Source organism: Paroedura picta, chromosome 7 (genome assembly GCF_049243985.1).
Source record: "Paroedura picta isolate Pp20150507F chromosome 7, Ppicta_v3.0, whole genome shotgun sequence".
Lineage (NCBI taxonomy): Eukaryota > Metazoa > Chordata > Lepidosauria > Squamata > Gekkonidae > Paroedura > Paroedura picta.
In genome coordinates, this window is record NC_135375.1 from 59,652,654 (window position 1) to 59,677,391 (window position 24,738).

General features: G+C 42.2%; 1 protein-coding gene across 3 annotated transcripts in view; it reads left to right on the plus strand.

Annotated features, from left to right (window-relative positions):
• ROR2 (receptor tyrosine kinase like orphan receptor 2) overlaps positions 1-24,738 on the plus strand; it is a 161,347-nt gene that overhangs the window by 106,768 nt on the left and 29,841 nt on the right. For all 3 annotated transcript variants that reach the window (XM_077344481.1, XM_077344483.1, XM_077344482.1), the window contains exons 2-4: positions 1,348-1,425; positions 8,857-9,144; positions 10,748-10,778. In XM_077344481.1, coding sequence (XP_077200596.1) covers positions 1,348-1,425; positions 8,857-9,144; positions 10,748-10,778 — 397 coding nt within the window. The remainder of the gene's footprint in view (positions 1-1,347; positions 1,426-8,856; positions 9,145-10,747; positions 10,779-24,738) is intronic.

The following is a 24,738-nucleotide window of genomic DNA, read 5'->3' on the forward strand; positions in this document are numbered from 1 at the left end:
AGTAGGCATGCTTTTCATTTTTCTGACCCAGATGCAGAACTTTACACTTATCTTTATTAAATTTCATCTTGTTCTCATTTGCCCATTTTTCCATTGTGTTCAGATCTCGTTGAACTCTGTCTCTATCTTCCGGAGTATTTGCCAGTCCTCCCAATTTGGTGTCATCTGCAAACTTGATGAGTAGTCCCTCCACCCCCTCATCTAGATCATTCATAAATATGTTAAAAAGTACCGGGCCGAGCACTGAGCCCTGAGGTACCCCGCTACTCACCTCTCTCCAGTCTGATGAAACACCATTGACAACAACTCTTTGAGTGCGGTTGTCTAACCAATTCTCTATCCACTCAACTATCTGAAAATCCAGATTGCAGTCCTTCAATTTATCCATCAGAACATCATGGGGAACCTTGTCAAAAGCTTTACTAAAATCCAAGTAAATGACTTCAACCGAATTTCCACGATCCAGCAAACCTGTTACTTGGTCAAAAAAGGAAACCAGGTTGGTCTGGCAGGACCTGTTGGAGACAAATCCATGCTGACTTCCTTGGATCACCAAATTGTCCTCCAGATGTTGGCAGATCACTCCCTTTAATATCTGCTCCATTATCTTCCCCACAACAGAGGTCAGACTCACTGGTCTGTAGTTTCCCGGGTCATCCTTCCTCCCTTTTTTGAAGATTGGAATAACGTTTGCTCTCTTCCAGCCCTCCGGGACATCTCCAGTCCCTAAAGAGGTCCCAAAGATGATGGACAAGGGCTGTGCAAGTTCTCTGGAAAGTTCTTTGAGCACTCTCAGGTGCATCTCATCTAGTTCAAATCCAGCCCAGGGGATTTGAACTCATCACACTAGAAGACCTAGTATGATATAATTAGGGTTGCCAACTACGGCTTAGAATTTCCTGAAGGTTTGAGGGTAGAACCTGAAGAAGGCAGAGTCTGGGGAGGAATTCAGTTGGGATGTAATTCCATACCGTCTACCCTTCAAAACTGTCATTTCCCCCAGAAGGACTGATTTCTGTAGAGATAAGTTGGAACCTACATGAAGGCTGGCAACCCCAAGTCTAATGGTTAGAGTGTTGGGCTAGGCTCACTTTGTCATGGAAGTTTGTTGTGTGACCTTTGGCCAGTCATATATTCCCATCATAAGCTACCTCACAGGATTGTTATGATGATAAAATTAAGGAGAGGGGATTGTTATAAACTGCTTCTACATCCCATGACAGAGAATATAATTGAGGTAAATAAAACAAGTAATCTAACCAAACTTGCAAGTAAAAATGGTGAGAGAGAAACAAATAAATTATATGTGACCTAGGTTTGATGTTAATATTTATGTTTTTCACTTAGGGGAAATGGAGATACCAGATCCTGATGATCCATTAAGTCAAATGGATAGACATGATAGACCAGTTCCAACGCACAAAGGTAATAATATTTTATTGATCTTTTATTATTGATAGGAACTGTAAAAATGTTAATACTGATAGACAAATATATTCAACAATCCCAAATATTTACAGAAAAACCTGTTTATTTCAAGTGTGGCCCCAATCCAGAGATACATAGGTAGAGGGTATACTTGGAGAAAAGATATACAAATACTATGGAGAATTCTTATAGTTATGCTTTGTGCCAGATCACATTCCTTCAGGTAGCTTGATGTACATTGGATGTAAATTCAGGCATCACTGGCTTGACTAAGCCAGAATGGGCACAAATTTGGTTTGTTGCCATACATGTCTCTGTCTACCCTCCTAGTGCATTCCATTACCCATAACAGGAGAATGCAGGCACACAGGTTAAGCAAAATGGGTCCTCTTTGAATTAATGTTATAAACCAGGGTTTTATTCCTGTTTTGGATAATTAACTCCTGATTAATCCATCTACATTTCTATGTCAAAGGTAAGCAGAATTAATTTCTAACTGGAATGCAAGAAATGAAGGCAAAAGTGAAGCATGGACACAGGCGTGACAATAAGCCTGGATCATACACTTCCCAGTTTAATGTTGGCTTGCTTTAGAGTGATAATGTGAATGTAGTAACCATTATTTTACAATAATGTTTTACTGCCAGTAAAATAAGGTCGTAGGATAAACACATACATGTTGAGATGTTCTTCATTTAGCTAAAGATTAATTCTGATTGCATTGTGGAACTTCTGTATTTTAATTGACAAATGTGGTGACTTTCAGTGAATCACTGAGACAGCTGGATTAGACACACATCAGGTACCTGCTGTGTTGAATAGCACTTGATGGGGTTTATATCCAGCTTTCTCTTACAAGGTTCATTAAATATGTAAACAACTTGTAAAATACAAGCATACTACATCAAGGTTCTTATTAAGAGTATAAAAATGACCAAAAAAGGCAAAAACTCTTAAAGCCAAGTGCTTACCGGGTGCCTTGCAGGGATCATTAGCAATATGTAACCTAACTCATGGAACATTTAGAAAGCTAAAAACAGTCAGTGTAATGGAGAAGTTGAAACACATGAGGAATGAGGCTTCAGAAGTAGCTCTAGAGCAGCCCTGCACAACTAGATTCCACCATGCCAAACAAAGCATGCCCACCATGGTTTTACAACTCCAGGCAAGTGATGAAAACAGGAGATTTAATTTCTTCTAGGCTGCCTCATGTGGCTCATTGGCTGCCCTTAGCCTGGTGATACCTATTTTAAAGTTTTACCAGGTCATCTCTCAGATAGAGATGTGAATTATAAGAATGCCCACGCACAACACCAATAGCAGAGCACTGTCTGTTTGCTGCCTAGTTTAGAGTGTGCAATACCAATGACAGCTATTCAAATGCTGCATATTTTTGGCTTTGGGTTTTTACTGCAGAATAGTGAGGGATGTATGTTACGCCAGTAATTCTCACACTCTATATCCAGAACTTGTGCTGAAGCTCAATGCCATTGTTTATTGATGGTAGCCAGGTTGATTAAAAAAATTGTTCATGTCTACAGTTAAGAAGATACATGTCCCATATCCTCCCCCCCCCCCACCACCACAATTTTGAACCACAATGCAGAAACAGGTTTAGCACAAACCTAGTATCAGTACCCATTTAGATTCCTTCTCAAGGCAGATTTTGGAGAGTATTAGATACCTGTTGAACCTCCTGACACAACAGCTACCTTATATTAATTCAGTTCCATCAACCAAGACAAAAAAAATAAGCATAAAAAATAAGCATAAGAGAATATGATATTCATTGCAACCAAAATCGGGATAGGTTCTCCAGTGCTATCAAAGATGAATTAGTTATCATAGAAATCCATCTAATGAAAGATTTTGAGTGAGTCCAATCATTTGATTTAAGCTTTAATGGCTTGGATTTCAAGAACTGCATCAGTAACTTTGCATGCCCAAGGGCTATATGAATTCAAGGTTTTCTCATAGCAGCCTTTTCCATGTCAAATAAGAAATCTGTTCTGAAACTAAAGTTGCCTCAAATAGTTTGTTATCTGTAAGAAACAAAGCCCAACTGAGATATTAGAGGAGTTGGGACTCAACACTTACTTGATTGGCCATCCATCCAATGAACAACCAATCAGGTACATTGTCCTGCCCCTGGCCGCATCTCCTTCCAACTTCTTCCATGTGGAAGAAGTGCCAGCCAGTGGTAAGCCAGGCAGTGAGCAGGAGCTGGGTAGAAGGGGTGAAGGCCTGGAACTGTGGGCTGGGGGGGGGGGAAGGAGGCATCCCTCACCAGTGCTTCCCCACCCCGAGCAGCCCTGGCCATTGCCATGCGAGGGCTGCCTGGATCAGGGGGGCAGAGGGTGGGAGGACTCCCCCCTGAGCAGCCTCAGCCGCAGATTCATCAAATCTTGGTGGCCTGCTTGGGTTGGGGAGGGGGAGACAGTCTAGCACCCATTGTATTTTTTGTACAATGGGCTTGTCTGCTAGTATAGGATGATACGTATTTTAACAATGAGTCCAGGGTCCTACTGGACATGCCCAAGCTCATTGATGCTGCTAAAGTAGATCTTTGTGTCCTTGTCAGCGACAGCAATGACAGAATTTAATGTTCAAAATGAATTTTGAGGCAATACAGTTATGTTGTTGTCAGTGGTAATAAAATTTGTAGCTATTAGTTTCACATTTGGTCAGAGGTGATTTCCCCCCATCCCAAGAATGTTAAAAGTCAGTAATCAGTACATGACAACTTAAGCACACCATTTTTGCATTGCCTTGTTTTGCAGTATACCTCTTTATGTCAGCTGCTGGAGAGCATGGTCAGAAAGGTATTGTTGCAGTCATCCTGCTTGGTGCTTCCTAGAGGTAGCAAGTCATTCACTATGACTGATTAGGTACCGCAGCAGCCATACCGCCGCCACCAATTCCTAGCAGCAGGGCAGCATGCCGCCCCGCTTCCCGAAGACAAAATCCCCCAGCTCACACTGGGATCGTGTGTATGTGTTCAATAGCAATTGAAATTATATTACCTAATTTAAAATAGTAATGCTTTATTATTTAAGACAAAATTCTTTTCTAATGAACAGCTAGGGTATCTGAACTGAAAATATAGACTATTAGGTTTGCTGTTTGAGTGGGGGGGATCCATTAAAAGGGGGAAATTCCTTAAATCCTGTAGGAGGCACTTTGCACCCTGAAACTTGTAATTCTAGATCTTCCAAAACAACAGAAAATGTTAATGTGTTGTTTGTTGAAAGGTTCTATTTCTTCAGTTTGGTATTGTTAATGTACAGATGCTTTTTAGAGGGTTGAATATATCAAATATCATTCACATTTCACTAGCAAGTAGATTTGAGTGCTTTGCATATGTTCTGTTCTCTGTCTTGCTTTCTAGTTACTCTGTGTCCTTGAAAAGAATGGTATGGGGTTTAGATCTATTATGTGTGCATTAAAATAGTGTCTTGTTGAATGGTATACCATGCTGTACACTACAGACTGTTGTAACTCAAAACAGATTTATTAGCATACTCTTGCAGTGACAAATGTAAGCACAAAAACATTCTAAACCCCATAAATTAGTTTCATCTGAACACTAACACCACAGTTGTAAATGCCATCTATTCCATGTATTAATAAAGCCTTGGGAATCAATTGTTCAAATTTGAAGCATTTTTAAAAATTCTTAATGTATCATTCATATTATTTCTGCAGAAGAAGCTATTGTTAAAGCATTCATTCAGAGGAAGGACTTTAATATAGAGTCTAGTGACATATTCAGAGACCTCCTTTAATATTGGATTGAGAACAATGTCTCAAAATATTCACATTTCTAGAAATGTAATTTCCAGAACATGTATCTCCTGCTGACAGAAATGATCATAGTTAGTAACGAATCTTACAATAAATTCTGTTCTGCAAAGCTATGCAAACTTAGCATATTGTCTAGCATAGGATTTAGGTTGCCTTGTTAAATGACTATAATGCAAAACTGAAGCATATCCTCCATAGCTTTCACAAATCAAAACAGGACTGTGTCTCTAACACCTTGTATTTAAAAAATCACTGTGCAAGCCACATGCCCTGCAAAAAGATCACTGTGCTGGGGTTTTACATCTATTACAGCTTCTCTTCATCATTATCATCATCATCATCATCATCATCATTATTATTATTATTATTAAACTTTTATACCGCTGTTCCCTTAGGCTCATGGTGGTTTACAAGATAAAAATTACAATAAAACCCATAGTTAAAACCATTAAAACCAATCCACACTATCAACGTTAGGCAACAGGCAAGCACTAACTAACCCGACTAACCCCCCCAAACCACCCCATGTTAGCCGAGGGACATCAGGTTGCTAATATGGGAGTGAGGCAATTAGATCATTCAGATGAATCAAGGAAGCCCAGATCTAATGTCGGGAGCACCCACCCTGGCCTCAACCATATGCCTGGTGGAAGAGCTCCATCTTGCAGGCCCTGCAGAAAGCTGTTAACTCCGACAGGGCTCTTAGCTCTTACAGGAGCTCATTCCACCAGGTTGAGGCCAGGGCCAAAAAAGCCCTGACCCGGGGTCAAGGCCAGGTGAACATCCCGAGGGCCTGGAACCACCAGTAGGTTTGCACCCACAGAGCAAAGGGCCCTGTGGGGGGCATAAGCAACCAAGCAGTCCCATAGGTAGGCAGGCCACGTGTAGCCTTAAAGGTTAAAACCAAAACCTTGAACTTGATCCGGAAACAAATTGGCAACCAGTGCAGATGTTGGAGTACCAGCTGAATTTGGGCCCTCCAAGGTGTTCTAGTGAGGACCCTAGCAGCTGCAGACTCGTGCAATAGAGATCAGTTCACCTGGAGAAATGGGCCACTTTAGAGGGTGTTCTCCATGACTTTGAAGTCCATCCCCTTCCCCAAACTTCATCCTCCTCAGGCTCCACAACCCAAATCTTCAGGTATTTCCCAACCTGGAGCTGACAATCCTAGTGCCTACTCTACCCTCTATTCTGTAAAACATTGTTAAAGCCCCTCCAGAACAGCCTGTGATATGTTGCATACATTCATTGTCTGCACCAGTTTAGAAACCAAGAAAATGCATGGTATTCTGGTTAAAAGTATGTATTAGGAAACCATAATTATCCTATAATCTGTTGGATTGGATCTACATTTTTGTTCAACTAGAGCAAGCTTGCAGAAGGACTTATTGTCACTTTCATCTATCTTGTGCAGTCACTGAAAGGCACTGGCAAAGTATGGGCAAGGAGGGGTACTGCGAAATTTGGTGTGGGGTAGCAGCAGGAAGGCAGAAATTGGCAGAAATGTCCCTCCCATGCTCCGGTATGTGCTAATGCTCCATGCTAATCAACATCTACATCTAGTGGCTGAGCGGAGCAGCAATTACCTTGCAGTGAACAGTCATAAATATATATATTTATACCTTTGACCTGCTGGTGCAAACTGGAAACTTTACAGGAAAAACACAGTATTGTCTCCAAATGAAGCAAACCTCTCAAGTATCTAATGAAGGGTATTTTGACTCTAGGAAGATTACCCCCTCTCCAACTTCCTGGTCTCTAAGGTACTACTGGTCTTGATTCTAGCAGTAAATAGGAAAGTGTCCATAGTAATGTTTGGGAACAACTGGAGCATAAGGCTAAAGCCTCAACTATGTCAACTCTCAGCCTCTACTATTTCACGGTTGTGGGGAAAGGCAGGGAAGGCAATTGGAAGCCACTTTGAGACTCCTTTGTTTGAAAAAAGGTGCTGCATGAAATCCCAGCTCTGTTCTTCTTAATCACTTGTTTCTCTGCGTGGCTCCACTCTCTCTTTCTCATGGCCATTTTGGTTTGTAGAAAGTGATGCACATGATTATATGTCCTTGTTATCGCCTGATTTATGTTGCAGCTTGAGGGGACTGTTCATGCATCACCAGGAACTTTTCAGTAAACTCAACCATCCAAAATGTATGCAAGTGGAGGATCAAGAAAACGTACACCACATTTTGGAAATTGGAACGAAGCAGATAACAATAGGCAGGAACAAGCCAAAACAAACTTAAACTACCCGCAGTGCAAATGTGTTCTTAATTCAGGGCCTTTCAAGGCTTGGAGAGGAGAGAGCAAGCTCTTCAGTCTGGGGTCAAGCTTTACCCTGATTGGAAGCAGAGGAGCTCATTGCTGCTACAAAGTTTAAAACATTAATACTAAAACTATTGTTTGCGCTTTCTAGTATTCTGCTAAGCTTTCCAGCAGAAGTATCTATGGCAGCAAAAAAAGAAAATCCATTGCAAATGAATTCCAGCTGGAGATACCTTAGGGAAATATTTTAGTTTATATCTTTGCTATTCACATCTGAAAATCCCATAAATAGTGTAAGGGCATTTTGGTATTCTGTCTCTGATGATGCTTATGACAGTTTTTCATTTCAGTTTGAACACATGTGGTGTGAAGTCACTTTTTAACTTGCCTGAGAGCTGAAATTGAAAAAGCCCCTCCCATGGCTGCTGGTGTTAATACAGTTATACTGCTCTGACATCTTGGCCTAGTAGATTATAGAAATCAGAATCCCTTTGTGGATATGAAAAACAAATGAATATACCAAATGGAATTTTAAAAGATTGCCATTACATACACAGCAAATTGTCTTACAGATATGTTCTTTTGCAGCACTAAAGTTCTAGTTATCACATGATTGTATTAAGGTCTGTTGTATATTTTGGACGATCTACTGGGAACATAACCAGCAGCAAAGAAATTTTTATCACATTCTTCATTTTAAAACATTGTATGGTACTATCTGCATTTTAAAAATTGTGTGGGCTAATCAGTTAGAAATGATTTGGGGTTGGATCTAGACAAAATTTGCAATGTTCATTTATTCATCCTTCCAGCTGAATTTCCTGCCCCCTATCCATTGTTCTTCAGGGTCCCCTGTCTCCTGAGACAACATTTAATGGTGATTAGTGCAGGGGAGGAGTATGAAAGTTTCTGAGTGATTGAAGGAACTACATGATACTTTAACATTTGAAGCTCTTTAATTCTCAAAGTACTGCTTGTTTTTCTTTGTCAAACTTAATGATGTCTTAACAAATAAGAGGTAGAGAAGGTAAACCAGAACTTTCTTTTAGGAACATACTTTGAGTACAAAGACCCCAGTCAAAATCACTAGCATTCTTGTCATTACAACTTGGTCCCAGTCCAAGAAAACACACCTTTGTTGTGAGAAATTCTGATCAAATGACATCAAATAAAAATATACCTCAAGAACACATAATTATGTTAGGATGACTATTGATAACTAACCTGGCACCTGGAGACCTGTGTACATGCACAGTGTTCTAATTAACAAACTGAAATTACAATATAAAAGCTGTTCATTATTCCTAGGCAGTTGAGTGTTCCATCTCACTTATGATCTTTCCTGACCTTTCATTTTTTTAGGTTACTTTCTGACATTTTTGGAGCCAGTAAACAATATCACCATAGTCCAAGGCCAGACAGCGATCCTTCAGTGTAAAGTAGCAGGGCATCCATCACCCAATGTCAGATGGTTGAAAAATGATGCACCAGTGGTTCAAGAACCAAGAAGGATCATCATAAGGAAAACAGAGTATGGCTCCCGATTAAGAATCCAAGATCTTGACACAACTGACACCGGCTATTACCAATGTGTAGCTACTAATGGGATGAAGACAATAACTGCAACAGGAGTTCTCTTTGTAAGGCTGGGTGAGTCACTTTGTTTTAAAATATGGTTTTTATAAGTAACTTTCTTGCTTTATAGACTCACTGCTAGTTTTCACAATAGCAAAATGAGAAATTAATTCACTGGATTCTTTCTTCTTTTAGAAAATAAATTGCAACATGAAAGAAAATCAGTCAAATCATTGCCTGAGGCTTCCTCCTCAACACAAAATATCTTGGTTGAACCTGATACCATTTACTAGTAATAAAAGAAAGTAGATACAGATGGAATGGTCTGTAAATATGGCATTCAGTGAAATAAGCCTAAGATGAAAGTACAAAACAAACTTTCATTACTCCACATTTCACAGTACCACTTGAACTCATTCTGTTCTCGCTGCCCAGAAAGTAGCAACTTTCCAGGTGACATTTATAGCTTTAATCGCTATCTTTGTAAGTTGCAGTTGCAGGAACCCGGTATCTGCCCAAAATCAAGACACTACCATTCTCTTACAATTACAGTGATATTGTAAGCCACTTTAGGCTCCTAGTGAGGAGAAAAGTGGGGTATAACTATCCAGTCTCTAGAGGAAGCAATCATTGTTTTATTCCAGTAGATGAGATGCTTGTACTTTAAAATTTAACATAAGGAAGATAAAAATATGGGAAGAAGAGATAATGTAATAAAGTCGAAGTGCACATACTTATGCCTAGATTCAGTAATGGTAGGGGTCTAAGAGGTAGTAGTATGAGAACATGGGAGAACACTGGTCTGTTTGAGTTCATTGGGGATGGAGCTATAGAAACAGCACAAGTAAATTACATGACGGCAGGGAGGTTGCAGTTTGAATGCAGGAGATTATTTGTATAGAGGTTGTCTGTAGTCAATATTAAATACATATTAGTTCCCTCAATTGAAATAGATACAGAACCTCTTACATACATTGGAACTATGGAATCATAAATGATATCTGAATCAAATTATTAAATTACACAGAGAGCCAGCTTGGTGTAGTGGTTAGGAGAGCTGACCTCTAATCTGGAGAGCAGGGTTGATTCCCTGCACCTCCTCCACATGCCCCTCCCCCGCATGGTGGGACCTGTGCACCATGGCTACATCTCCCAAGGGGACACATTTCAGTGGAGGATTGAATACCCTGCTGAAACATGTCCCCTCTGAGGACACAGAAAGGTGCAGAGCATGCAGCTTTGTAGCTACGCACCGCCAGCAGTCTGGAGTGGCGTCAGTGGTGCAGAATCAACTTCAGTTGAAGAATTAGGTCTAAATCATATGTGACAAGGCTGTTTGATAGCTTACACCATACAAATCTTATTTTTAATTATTTGTTTGCATTTATGTACTCCCCCTCTACCCCTTGCAGTCCTCTCTTACTTGTTTGTAAAATGCTGGACTCAAATCTAGCTCTTCAGCTGCAGACCGACCATTACCACCTAAAACTATCTTTTGAAATATGAGTTGCATTTGTTTCAGCAGAAAAAATATTGATTTATTATTTTGAAAATAACAATATGATATAGTGTAGGAAAAACAAAATACTTGTTTAACAGTGGACAAGTATACTTCTAAAATATTTTAATGATTTATTTCAAGGGCAAAACTGTTAATTTATTGTTTCTATGTTTATAGGTCCAACACACAGCCCAAATCACAATTTTCAGTAAGTACTAATTAATAGTCATTTCTTGTATTCCTAAGGGTTTGTGGGGTTTTCTTTGGCGGTGGGGAGTTGCAGAATACTGAGTAATAGAATAATTGAAAAATGTCTGAAAACACTTTATATCTTTGCCAGCCACACTTGATTAAAAACTTTCAGAATGGTTGCAGATCTTGTCAAACATGGAAGTGCTGGCATTGTGTGTCTTGACAGAATCTTCCTTCCTTCCTTCCTTCCTTCCTTCCTTCCTTCCTTCCTTCCTTCCTTCCTTCCTTCCTTCCTTCCTTCCTTCCTTCCTTCCTTCCTTCCTTCCTTCCTTCCTTCCTTCCTTCCTCCCTCCCTTCCTTCCTCCCTCCCTCCCTTCCTTCCTTCCTGCCACTGCCCCCTCAGACTAGCCATCTCCAGGCAGTGAACAACAAGGTGTATAAGATACACAAATATCATAAAACAGTTCAAGATTAAATTATTTAAAAAATTTAAATGCCTGATGCCTGTTATTTGATCTTAGTAGATGACCTAATTAGCAGGGTACCAGACTAGAGGAGTCAGGATGAAAGGCGGGAGGTCCAGTAAGTGTAGTTCTGATTTTAGTTGGCTTCAACCATAGACCCAGCAGAAGAGCCCTGAGGAACTTAAGAAATTCTGTCAGGGCCCTGATGTTCTCAGGCAGCTCATTCCACCAGGCAGAAGACAGGACCAGGTTTAGGCCAAATGTATTTCTTTAGAGTCAGGGATCCTCAGTTGGTTGGAATTGCTTGACCATAATTGCTCCCCTGAATCCTTAGCCAGCTCCCTGAAAGCAGTGCCAAGATGGCTCAAGCAGACTTCTTCCAGTCTTGGAAGCTAATTCTTCAAAGACAGAGGTCCTATGGCTGGGTAGGAAGGTTCCATGTGAAGAAGCACGTCTGCCCACCCTGGATGGTGTGCAGCTCTCAACAGCTCACTTCACCAGGAACCAGGGCTTGATCCTGGATGATTCCTTCACACTGGAAGCCCATGTCACAAAGTTAGCGTGGCTGGCATTCTACCACCTCCACCAAGCAAAACTACTAGCGCCCTACCTGGCCCCGGAACACCTAGCCACAGTGATCCATACAAGTCACTTCTAGACTGGAGTTCTATAACTCGCTCTACGTAGGCCTGCCCTTAGCCTTGATTTGGAAACTACAGCTGGTCCAAATCACAGCAGCCAGGGTCCTTACACCAACATCATGGAGGTCCCACATTCGGCCCATTTTTCACCAGCTGTAATTTCCAGAGTAGGGTAGGGCTGTGTAGAGCAAGTTACAGAAATTAAGTCTGGAGGTGACAATTGCATGGATCACAGTGGCCAGGCCCAGATAGGGCACTAGTATCCTCACTTGATGTAGGTGGGAAAATGCCAGCTGTGCTACTTCAAGACCTGAACCTCCATCATTAAGGAGACACTGAAGGTCACTCCCAGGTTTCTGGCTAATTGTGCAACTGCAAGTTACATCCCATCCAGCCTGGGAAAGCATGCTTTCTGGGATTCTCTGTCTCTGAAGGGTTCAATTTAGGGCGGCTTGCTTTGAGCCATTCCATCACCACCTCCAAACCCTGGACCAATGCGCTTGGAAGGGAATCTGGCCAACTGACTATCAGGAGATAGAACTGGGTATGATCAGCATACTGGTGATACCCAGGCCCAAAGCTCTGGACTAGCTGGGTGAGAGAGTGTATGAAAATGTTAAATAATGTCATGGAGAAGATCACACCCTGCAGAACTCCACAAGGAAGTTAACTGTGGTGAGATTGATTCTTCTCGATTGTGACACCCTGACCCCAGTCATGGAGAAATGAGGTAACCCATTGAATGGCAGTTCCTTGGATTCCCACGTCGACAAGGCAGCGAGCAAGAAGCTCATGGTCTATCATGTCAAATGTTGCAGTGAGATCAAGCAGTACCAGCAATGTTGACCTGTCTCTATTCAGCTGTTGCCAGAGATCGGGGCAACCAGTGCTGTCCCGACCTCATGGCTAGTGCAGAAGCCCAACAGGAATCCAGAATGGATGCTTCCTCCAGGAATATTCTGTGAAAATACAATAAATCAGTGGAATGCTAGCACCTGGTCTGTGGGTGCCCTTTCAATCACATTTCCCTAAAACACAAGATGCAAGACAGGGGTGGTAACTTTCCAGGTCCCAGGGGTCCAGCAATGGTTTATTCAATAGAGGATGAACCACTGCCTCCTTAAGATAAGGTGACCAGATTGTCCCACTTTTGGAGGGACATCTGGGGGCGCCAGGCAAATTGTACTTAAGTTGAAATTAAAAAATATGTATTACAATACTATTTTTGTGTTCTATGTGTTCTATGAACATTTTTGTTGCTCCATATAGACCAAATTTTTAATCAAGAACCCCGCCCAGTCAATGGTGTCCCACTTTACCAATGTTAAAATCTGGTCACTTTACCTTAAGACCATCTGGGAACACCCCTGTCAATAAGGACAGATTTATTATCTCCCAGAGTGATCTTCATACCTTCTTGTTGCTCACTTTTAGGAGCCACAAGGGGCAGGGGTCTAGTGGTCGGTCTTATTGAAGCTAGCAGCCTGTCAACATTGGTCTGCTCAAGACTTCTAAAACTGTTAAAGGACTCCTTTAGAGATTACCAAGGGTCCCCCATTTCATTTGCTGTAATAAATATTGGGAGAAGGTCATGGGGGAGTGATGAGATTTTATCCACAAAGTGCCTCTTAAATGCCTTGCAGCTAATGTCCAATTGACTCCTAATTCGGCACCCTTCCTGCAGGGTGGTAAGGGACTGAATTATCCTAAATAACTGAACTGGGTGTAAGCTAGTGGACACAATGAAGGTGGCATAAAACTTTCCCATAGCTTCTCTTACTGCCATTTAATAGATTTTCAGAAGCAGCCTATAAGATGCTTTCACTGCCTCGTCATAAGTTTGCCTGCAACCTAGCTCTCGTTGTCTCAACTCCTGCCTTTTTTTGCACATCTGATTATACCAAGAGGCTAAGAAGGAACAGAGAGAGGATGTCAGGGAGTGATCTCATTGATGGTGGTTGACGTCTTGTTATGCCAGTCATCAGCCATCTCATCTAACAAGTTGTTGGGAAGCTTTGGATCTCACAGACCATTCAGGAATCTTTCTTGATCCATGAGTCCTGGTGGGCAGGCAGAAATCTTAGCTAGTTGGCTGAGCTCTCAACCAGATCCTACCCAGTTCCAACACATTCATTTCCTGCCCCCTGATAACCTTTGATATCTTCCCCTTCCGGAAGAGTACCGGGTTATATTTTTTGCTGACCCCACCCTCTCTAGAAGATGTTATATGTTGGCACTCTTAAATTCACTGCCAACAGCATTAACTAAAGGCTGGTATCTAAAAGTCCCTTACCTGGAAAGAGTCTACACTTGGCTAAACAATCTGAATCCATTGAGCATGTCTTTTTTTTACTGTGACCAATACCACCTCCAGTGAAAAAGACACCTGTTACCATTAATGAGAAGAGATGACTCCCTCAATAATAAGCTATTTTCTTCAAGATTGTTACTCTCAGATGAATAAAATCATAGCCAGATTTCTGTACCTCTCCCTATTAAAACATCAGGATAAATCATTTGGAATTTTGATTTGCTTTACTTTGTTCTACAGTCTAGTATTTTGTTTTAGCTATGGCAGTAAAGGTATTGAAAATGAATTTGAAACTTACCTGGAATTTCTTTTTGCACGTTGTGGGTTCTGGATGTAGATGTCTTTGTGACACAGGAAAACAAGAAGGCAATTAGGTTCTGTTCCTAGGCGGAGTAGGAACTGGTTCTCTAGGAAATTTATTCCAGCCGCTTTGACAGTAGGCTCTGTTTTACAAATTTCCCACATTTCTGTTCTTCATAAGGATCACAGAGAAGGCCAAGAGAGAGACATTAAATATGATAGCACCCTATTGGCCTTGGCAAATATGGTTTCTGGTTCTCATGGAAATGTCCAAGGGCCAGTTTTTCCCTCTTCCAGTTTGGTCATGTTTGATCAGTATCTACCATATGTTTCTTGTCTTCACTTAATGCCATAGAGCAGTGGTCCCCAACCTTTCTGTGGTCGGAGACCGCCTCCGGGGGTGGGGGAGAGCCGACGGCCCAAGCGCCAAACACGCGCGGCAACTGCGCGCAAATGTGCGTGTGCAGTTGCCGCATATGCACGTTTTCGCCAGGAGGGGTGCAGCAGGGGGCACAAACACACATACACAGGAGTTCCGCGCATGCGTGTTTGCGTCACCGTCATGCTGGCGGCTGTGCCTACCTCTTCCCCTCCCTCTCACAGCGAGAAGCTAGCCGGGCCGCGAGTGAAGCGACGGCTTCGCTCGCGGCCTGGCGAGCTTCTCGCTTCAGGGGGGGAGGCGGGCACAGCTGCCGGCGGCCCGGTACTGTGGCCTTCGTGGCCCAGTACCAGGCCGCGGACCGGGGGTTGATGACCCCCGCCATACAGGCTTCAGACTGAGACTTAATATTCTCTAATGAGATTAATGAAGCACTTCTATCACATAAGTGCAGCACTAGGGGATTTTATATGTATAAGTAGAGGTAATTTTCACTTTGGTATGGTAGAAAGAAGGTGTCACCAGGGAAAGCATAGTTGCTCTTCATCTTTGATTATTTATTATACCTGAGAGCTAGGGGTTGATGTTTTCCTCTTTGAAGGTTCGCCTTGCCACTGTTTCATGTTATCATAGAAATTTTGACATTAGGACTCTTTAGTACCTCATGGCCTATATCTGTGATATAGGCTCAGCTAATGCTTAAGACTTTTAAAACTCTGGCTACTTGTTCTTTAGCAGAACTTTTAATGAATATGTTTTTGATGGCTATCACCTCAGCAAGCAGGAGGAGTTGGCAGCTCTCCAGATAGATCATTTTAAAGCTTTTCCCCCTGAAAGGATAGTACTTCGATCTTGTGTTGAATTTCTTGTTGTTGTTGTTAGGTGCGAAGTCGTGTCTGACCCATCGTGACCCCATGGACAATGATCCTCCAGGCTTTCCTGTCCTCTACCATTCCCTGGAGTCCATTTAAGTTTGCACCTACTGCTTCAGTGACTCCATCCAGCCACCTCATTCTCTGTCGTCCCCTTCTTCTTTTGCCCTCGATCGCTCCCAGCATTAGGCTCTTCTCCAGGGAGTCCTTCCTTCTCATGAGGTGGCCAAAGTATTTGAGTTTCATATTTAGGATTTGGCCTTCTAAAGAGCAGTCAGGGCTGATCTCCTCTAGGACTGACCGGTTTGTTCACCTTGCAGTCCAAGGTACTCGCAAGAGTCTTCTCCAGCACCAGAGTTCAAAAGCCTCAATTCTTGTTCGGCCTTCCTTATGGTCCAACTTTCGCAGCCATACATTGCAACTGGAAATACCATAGCCTTGACTAAACGCACTTTTGTTGGCAGGGTGATGTCTCTGCTTTTTAGGATGCTATCTAGATATGCCATAGATTTCCTCCCCAGGAGCAAGTGTCTTTTAATTTCTTTGCTGCAGTCCCCATCTGCAGTGATCTTGGAGCCCAGGAAAATAACATCTGTCACTATCTCAATTTCTTCCCCATCTATTTGCCAGGAATTGAGAGGGCTGGATGCCATGATCTTTGTTTTCTTGATGTTGAGTTTCAAGCCAACTTTTGCACTCTCCTCCTTCACCTGCATCAGCAGGCTCTTTAGTTCCTCTTCACTTTCTGCCATTAGAGTGGTATTGTCTGTGTATATGAGGTTGTTGATATTTCTCCCTGCAAACTCCTCTAATCCTGCCTTTCTCATGATGTGCTCTGCATACAAGTTAAATAGGCAAGGCAACAGTATACAGCCTTGCCAAACTCCTCTCTCAATTTTGATTGTTGATATTTCTCCCTGCAATCTTGATCCCAGTTTGTGACTCCTCTAATCCTGCCTTTCTCATGATGTGCTCCGCATACAAGTTAAATAGGCAAGGCAACAGTATACAGCCTTGCCGAACTCCTTTCTCAATTTTGAACCAATCAGTGATTCCATGTTCAGTTCTCACTGTTGCTTCTTGACCTGCATATACATTTCTCAAGAGACAAATAAGATGCTCTGGTATTCCCATCTCTTTAAGAACTTGCCACAATTTGTTGTGCTCCACACAATCAAAGGCTTTAGAATAGTCAATGAAGCAGAAGTAGATGTTCTTCTGGAACTCCCTAGCTTTCTCCATGATCCAGCGTATGTTGGCAATTTGATCTCTAGTTCCTCTGCCTCTTCGAAATCCTGCCTGTACTTCTGAAAGTTCTTGGTCCACATATTGCTGGAGCCAACTTGTAGGATTTTGAGCATAACTTTGCTAGCATGAGAAATGAGTGCAATGGTGCGGTAGTTTGAACATTCTTTGGCATTGCCCTTCTTTGGGATTGGAATGTAAACTGACCTTTTCCAATCCTGTGGCCATTGTTGAATTTTCCAAATTTGCTGGCATATTGAGTGTAGCACTTTTAGTGCATCGTCCTTCAAGATTTTGAATAGTTCAACTGGAATGCTGTCACCACCATTAGCTTTATTGTTGCTCAGACATCCTAAGGCCCATTTGACTTCACATTCCAGGATGTCTGGCTCCAGGTCAGTAACTACCCCATTGTGGTTATCAGGGATGTTAAGCTCGCTCTTATATAGTTCTTCTGTATAATTTTGCCACCTTTGTTTAATCTCTTCTGCTTCTGTGAGGTCCCTACCATTTTGGTCCCTTATCATACCCATCTTTGCATGAAACGTTCTCTTCATATCTCCAATTTTCTTGAAAAGATCTCTGAACCTCCCCAATCTATTGTTTTCTTCTATTTGTTTGCACTGTTCATTTAAGAAGGCATTCTTATCTCTTCTGGCTTTTCTCTGGAATTCTGCATTCAGTTGGGTGTATCTTTCTCTTTCTCCCTTGCCTTTCACCCTTCTCTCCTTAGCTATTTGTAAAGCTTCCTCCGACAGCCATTTTGATTTCTTGCATTTCTTTTTCTTTGGGATGGTTTTAGTTGCTACCTCTTGTACAATGTCGCGAACCTCTGTCCATAGTTCTTCAGGCACTCTGTCTATCAGATCTAATTCCTTAAATCTATTTGTCACCTCTACTGTATATTCGTCGGGGATATGATTTAATTCATACCTGAGTGACCTAGTGCTTTTCCCTACTTTCTTCAATTTAAGCCTAAATTTTGCAACAAGAAGCTCATGATCTGAACCACAATCAGCTCCTGGTCTTGTTTTTGACTGTATAGAACTTCTCCATCTTTGGCTGCAGAGCACATAGTCAATCTGATTTCTGTGTTGACCGTCTGGTGATGTCCATGTGTAGAGTCGTCTCTTGGGTTGTTGGAAAAGAGTGTTTGCTATGACCATTGTATTCTCTTGACAAAATTCTACCAGCCTGTGCCCTGCTTCATTTTGTACTCCAAGGCCAAACTTTCCTGCTATCCCGGTTATCTTTTGGCTTCCTACTTTAGCATTCCAATCCTCCATGATGATAAGCACATCATTTTTGGGCGTTGCTTCTAGAAGGAGTTATAGGGCTTCATAGAACTGATCAACTTCATCCTCTTCAGCAACAGTGGTTGGGGCATAGACCTGGATCACTGTGATATTGAATGGTTTGCCTTGCATTCGAACTGAGATCATTATGTCATTTTGGGGATTGTATCCCAAGACTGCTTTTCCTACTCTCTTATTGATTATGAAGGCTACTCCATTTCTTCTGAGAGATTCTTGTCCACAGTAGTATACCTGATGGTCATCTGAATTAAATTCACCCATTCCTGTCCATTTTAGTTCACTGATTCCTAAAATGTCGATTTTCAGTCTTGTCATTTCTTGTTTAACCACGTCCAGCTTGCCTTGATTCATGGATCTGACATTCCAGGTTCCTATGGAATAAAAGTCTTTACAGCATCAGACTGTCTTTTCGCTACCAGTTACTTCCACAACTGAGCGTCCTTTCGGCTTTGGCCCAGTCGCTTCATTCATTCTGGCACTACTCGTACTAGCCTTCTTCTCATCCCCAGTAGCATATTGGACACCTTCCGACCTGAGGGGCTCATCTTCCGGCATCATATCGTTTTGCCTTTTGGAACTGTCCATAGAGTTTTCATGGCAAAGATACTGGAGTGGTTTGCCATTTCCTTCTCCAGTGGATCACCTTTTGTCAGAGCTCTCAGCTATGACCTGTCCGTCTTGGGTGGCCCTGCATGGCATAGCTCATAGCTTCACTGAACTACACAAGCCCCCTTGCCACGGCAAGGCAGTGATCCTTGAAGGGGGGATTGAATTTCTACCTAAGGTAATTTCGAGGTTTCATTTGTTCCAGGGTATTGTATTGCCTATATTTTTCCCCCCAAGCCAAGCTCTGAAAATGAACGCACACTGAACTCTTTGGATGCAAAGAGGACATTATTATTTTATCTGAAAAGGACTCTTGAGTTTCAAAAAGATAAAACAGTATTAATCTGCTTTAGTTGCCCAAAGAATGGTAAGACAATGTCATCTCATACTCTGTCAAGATGGATTGTCAGGACAGTTAAGAAATGTAATGAGAGAGCTAGGTTACTGTGCATGTTGAGTTTTCATTCACATTCTGCTAGGGCAATGGCATCTTCCTCAGTTTTACGGGATGGAGTGCCTCTGACACAGATATGCAGAGCAGCTATGTGGTTGTCAGCAAATGCATTTGTACATCATTACACATTGGATGTAAAGGCAACACAAGAGGCGCAAGTGGGCATGGCAATTCTTCATTCATTGTTCAAGCAGTGGAGCCTGTTGAGCAGCTTGTTAGAATCCCATATGGGACTGCACAGAAGATTGATAATGAAAGCATGGTTGCACTTAACTGTAACTATTGTTAATCTGGTATCTTCTCTACAGGCACCCATGCCCTTCCTCCTGCCCCACTTTGCGTTGGTCGTGCGAGAGGTCCTTAGGGTAAAACGGATGCTTCTGCACAGGAGCACATGTTGCTGGGCGGGAACAAGTCTTTGGCTTTGGTGGTGCTGTTAGCTGGAAAGACCCATCCAAGTGCAATCATGTTTTGTTTCTTATATAACTGGGAATACAATCACAGTATTATTCTAAACATTGAACATTCAGTCCTAATGTGTTTCAATATCTTTGGGCTTCAGTGTACTGATAATGTAGCTCTGTTTAGGATTGCAGTGTTAATGTCTGAACGTCTGAATACTTACCTTGCCCAGAGCCTCAGGAAAGGAGGAAAGTAGAAGATCTGCAAAAATAGCAATTAAAAAGAGCCTTTTCCAAGCCCTGACAAGGAACAGGCTTAAGGCAACCTAGAGAATCATCTGATGCTGGCCATTTCCTGAATAAAGATGGCAAACTGGTCCAATGAGACAAGCATGATTGGGCTTGGCCCAAGGGCAATTGGGTTAATGGGGAAGGGTAGCTGATTGGCTCTTCAAAAGTGGAGAAGGTGGGATAAAGTCAGAAGGGAGAAATGAAAGGAGGACTCTAGAAGCACAATATTAGGCGATGAGGCTTAGTACTGCTCCAGGGAAGGAAAGGAAGGACCTTGTGATATGCAGCCAACATCCTACCAGCCCCTACCAAGAAGAACTAGTGGCCATTTCCCAGCAGTGAAATCTGTGCTCTGAAAGAACATGAGAGCATTTATTTATATTAATCTGTGAAACCAGTAATTATTGTTCCACAAACTTTGGACCACCAAAGTTGAGGAAGTCTCTACATATTAAAACTAAATAACCAGCATAATAGTTGCAAGGAAAATGGAACCATTCCAGCATGTTTCAAGCAGTAATAGCTCTTCAAAATAAAAACAGTAATGTAGGATAATCAGGGCTTGTTCATGTAATGGTTATTTCTATACATCTTGAGCACAGGATTGTGTAGAGATATACTTGTGTGACCCGTGTCGTGCATGACTCAGGCCAGCAGCTTAGTTGGCAGTGACCAGCAGACCTTTCCCAAACCACAAAGAGAGTCAGGAAACAGACGTATTGCTAGTAATAAACCACACAGTCCCAAATGAAGTTAAATTATCTATTCCAGAACTAATATACATTGAGTGCCCATGGAGAGGCTTGCATTTTTTACTAATGAAAAGATTGCTGTGACGATTCTCATTACAAAATGCTGGTTTACATTTAGGAAGAAGGAATTGGCCAAGGAATGTCTTTACCATCTGTGACAGAAACTGAAGGGATACACAGCCTTTTATGATGTGGGAGGATCAGACTCATTGAAATGACACCTTCCCCACACCTCTACCCTAGTTAAAATATGTAGTAACATGAGCATTATAGAGAGTTCACTACTGTGAGGTCAGTTTTGATATGTGATAGCAGGGCACTGAAATTTCTGAGGCAGGAGATTTAAAATAACAACTTTTTGTGTTAAAGACATTTATATGAACACTTTAGCAGTCAGGGCTTCTATACACAGTCCAGGAACAGGCTGGCTGAGGCATTCACTAGTTACAGCTTCAGGTTGGAATTTCAGTTCTCTTTAATGTAGAAGATCACAAGCTTAAGCTCTAAACCACAAGTGTATCATAGCTATTCCATTCTGTCATTCACGGGCTTGCCCTTAAAACAAATTGTTTCTGACAGGCTTGTCAGCCTAAACACCAGGTTAGACAGCTGACACAAGGGAGTTCTAACCACACCAATCTTGCCTTTTTCCTAAGAGGCAGACTGTGACATCTCTGCTCATCACCAGAGACAGGCCTGAAATGGTCACAGTATTCAAATTGCCTGTTCCACCTTCAGGAACTAAACTGCTTCCTGTCTCTCACTGTAGCCATAGTTTCAAGGATTTTGTACATGTACTAAAATGACTCAGTTAAGGGAGGGCAATAGAAGAATCTTCTATTTTTTCTTCCTTTGTTGTATCGTTTGGTTTTACAAACAAAATTTGTCAAAGAAAATCAAAAGAAGTGGTGCACTTAAAATAGAAGTCTTAGAGGAAACTAGCTCAGGCAAACATCAGAATGACTGTAGACGCACTGCTGTGCAATACTTGTTTCATAGAATCATAGAATCATCATCTAGTCCAACCCCCTGCTTAACGCAGGATCAGCCCTAAGCATCCTAAAGCATCCAAGAAAAATGTGTATCCAACCTTTGCTTGAAGACTGCCAGTGAGGGGGAGCTCACCACCTCCTTAGGCAGCCTATTCCACTGCTGAACTACTCTGACTGTGAACATTTTTTTCCTAATATCTAGCCTATATCGTTGTACTTGAAGTTTAAACCCATTACTGCGTGTCCTCTCCTCTGCAGCCAACAGAAACAGCATCCTGCCCTCCTCCAAGTGACAACCTTTCAAATACTTAAAGAGGGCTATCATGTCCCCTCTCAACCTCCTTTTCTCCAGGCTGAACATTCCCAAGTCCCTCAACCTATCTTCATAGGGCTTGGTCCCTTGGCCCCAGATCATCCTCGTCACTCTCCTCTGTACCCTTTCAATTTTATCTACGTCCTTCTTGAAATGAGGCCTCCAGAACTGCACACAGTACTCCAAGTGTGGTCTGACCAGTGCCGTATACAATGGGACTATGACATCTTGTGATTTTGATGTGATGCCTCTGTTGATACAGCCCAAAATGGCATTTGCCTTTTTTACCGCTGCATCACACTGCCTGCTCATGTTTAGTTTACAATCCACAAGTACCCCAAGGTCTCGTTCACACACAGTGTTACCTAGAAGCGTATCCCCCATCCAGTAGGATGCTTTTCATTTTTCTGACCCAGATGCAGAACTTTACACTTATCTTTATTAAATTGCATCTTGTTCTCATTTGCCCATTTTTCCATTGTGTTCAGATCTCGTTGAACTCTGTCTCTATCTTCCGGAGTATTTGCCAGTCCTCCCAATTTGGTGTCATCTGCAAACGTGATGAGTAGTCCCTCCACCCCCTCATCTAGATCATTAATAAATATGTTAAAAAGTACCGGGCCGAGCACCGAGCCCTGAGGTACCCCGCTACTCACCTCTCTCCGGTCTGATGAAATACCATTCACAACAACTCTTTGAGTGCGGTTCTCTAACCAATTCCCTATCCACCTGACTATATGAAAATCCAGATTGCAGTCCTTCAATTTATCCATCAGAACATCACGGGGGAACCTTGTCAAAAGCTTTACTAAAATCCAAGTAAATGACATCAACCGAATTTCCACGATCCAGCAAACCTGTTACTTGGTCAAAAAAGGAAACCAGGTTGGTCTGGCAGGACCTGTTGGAGACAAATCCATGCTGACTTCCTTGGATCACCAAATTGTCCTCCAGATGTTTGCAGATCGCTCCCTTTAATATCTGCTCCATTATCTTCCCCACAACAGAGGTCAGACTCACTGGTCTGTAGTTTCCCAGTTCATCCTTCCTCCCTTTTTTGAAGATCGGAATAACGTTTGCTCTCTTCCAGTCCTCCGGGACATCTCCAGTCCTTAAAGAGGTTCCGAAGATGATGGACAAGGGCTGTGCAAGTTCTCTGGAAAGTTCTTTGAGTACTCTCGGGTGCATTTCATCCGGACCAGGGGATTTGAACTCATCCAGTGCAGCTAAATGCCTCTCGACAACCTCTCTATCCATGTTAACCTGCCACCCAGACAGTGCCACCCAGACACTGCCACCCAGACACTGTCCTTTGGCTATGGCCATCTCTAGATGTGCCTGAACACTTTGACCTGTGGGAAAAAACAGATGTAAAATAGGCACTAAGCCTTTCTGCTTTCTCTGCGTCTTCCGTTAGAGTTTGTCCATCCGCACCCAACAGTGGGCCTATTGCCTCCTTTACTTTACGTTTGCTCCTCACATAACTGAGAAATCTTTTCTTGTTACAATGGGCTTCCCTGGCCAATCTTAGCTCACTCTCAGCTTTGGCCTTCCTTATGATTGATCTACAGTGCCTAGTAACCTGTAGGTACTCTTCTTTAGAGCTTTGTCCTTCCCTCCATTTCCTGAACATTTTCCTTTTCTTTCTTAGTTCCTCTTGAAGTTCTCTGTTCATCCAAATAGGCTTCTTAGAGCTCCTGCAGTGTTTTCGTCTTTCTGGGATAGTCATTGATTGAGCATGCAATAGCTCCTGTTTCAGTAGCGCCCACCCTTCACATGCTCCCTTCCCTTCCAGCATTCTCGCCCATGGTATGACACTCATCATGTCTCTGAGTTTATTAAAGTTTGCCCTAGGAAAATCCAACATCCGCGTCTGGCTACAAGCTTCCTTGGCTCCCCATCTCAATTGGAATTCTATGAGGTCATGGTCACTTCCCCCTAGGGTCCCCACCTCCTTCACCTCATCCACCAACTCTTGCCTGTTTCCTTCATTCTCCCCATAAGAGAGATGCTGTTACTTTCCTCTGGGCACTGACACAACTGTTCTGTTGTTGTTTTTGCCTGTTTGGGGTCAAGGAAGTCATTGTCAGGTTCTCTATCTACTCTATTTTTTTTTTGTGGTTGCTTCTCATGCTTGCCTTTTTCAGTTCTGTACAATTGGAGCAACTGCAAGTAAGATAATAACGTAGCATGGATTTCTTTGCTTCCAAGCAAGTGAAAAGCAAGGGACTTCCAAAGACTGGAGTGGCCCAACATGGCAGTGAGCCTCACCTTGCAAAGAGCTCTTGGTAGAAGAGGATTGCCAGTATGCACCCGCCTAGGCTAGGTGGTAGTTTTTACTAAATCTGACTTGAAATGAGGACCAAGAGCTGCTTTAAGTGTTTACAGAAATGTTCTACCTACCAGTCATTTTTCAGCTCCAAGTATAAGATGGCTTGGATTGTAAATAATAGCATTATATTGATACAAGTCCCCCACACCCTATTTTTCAGCCTTGGTCTCAATTTTTTCTCATTCTTATCCTGGATGGAAATTTATGATGCAGCAAATCTTCATTAATATTCTGAGTTAATATTTCTACATGTTCTATCAGAATAGTGAAAGGATGTTCCCCCAACCTTTACATGCATGGTAATAGA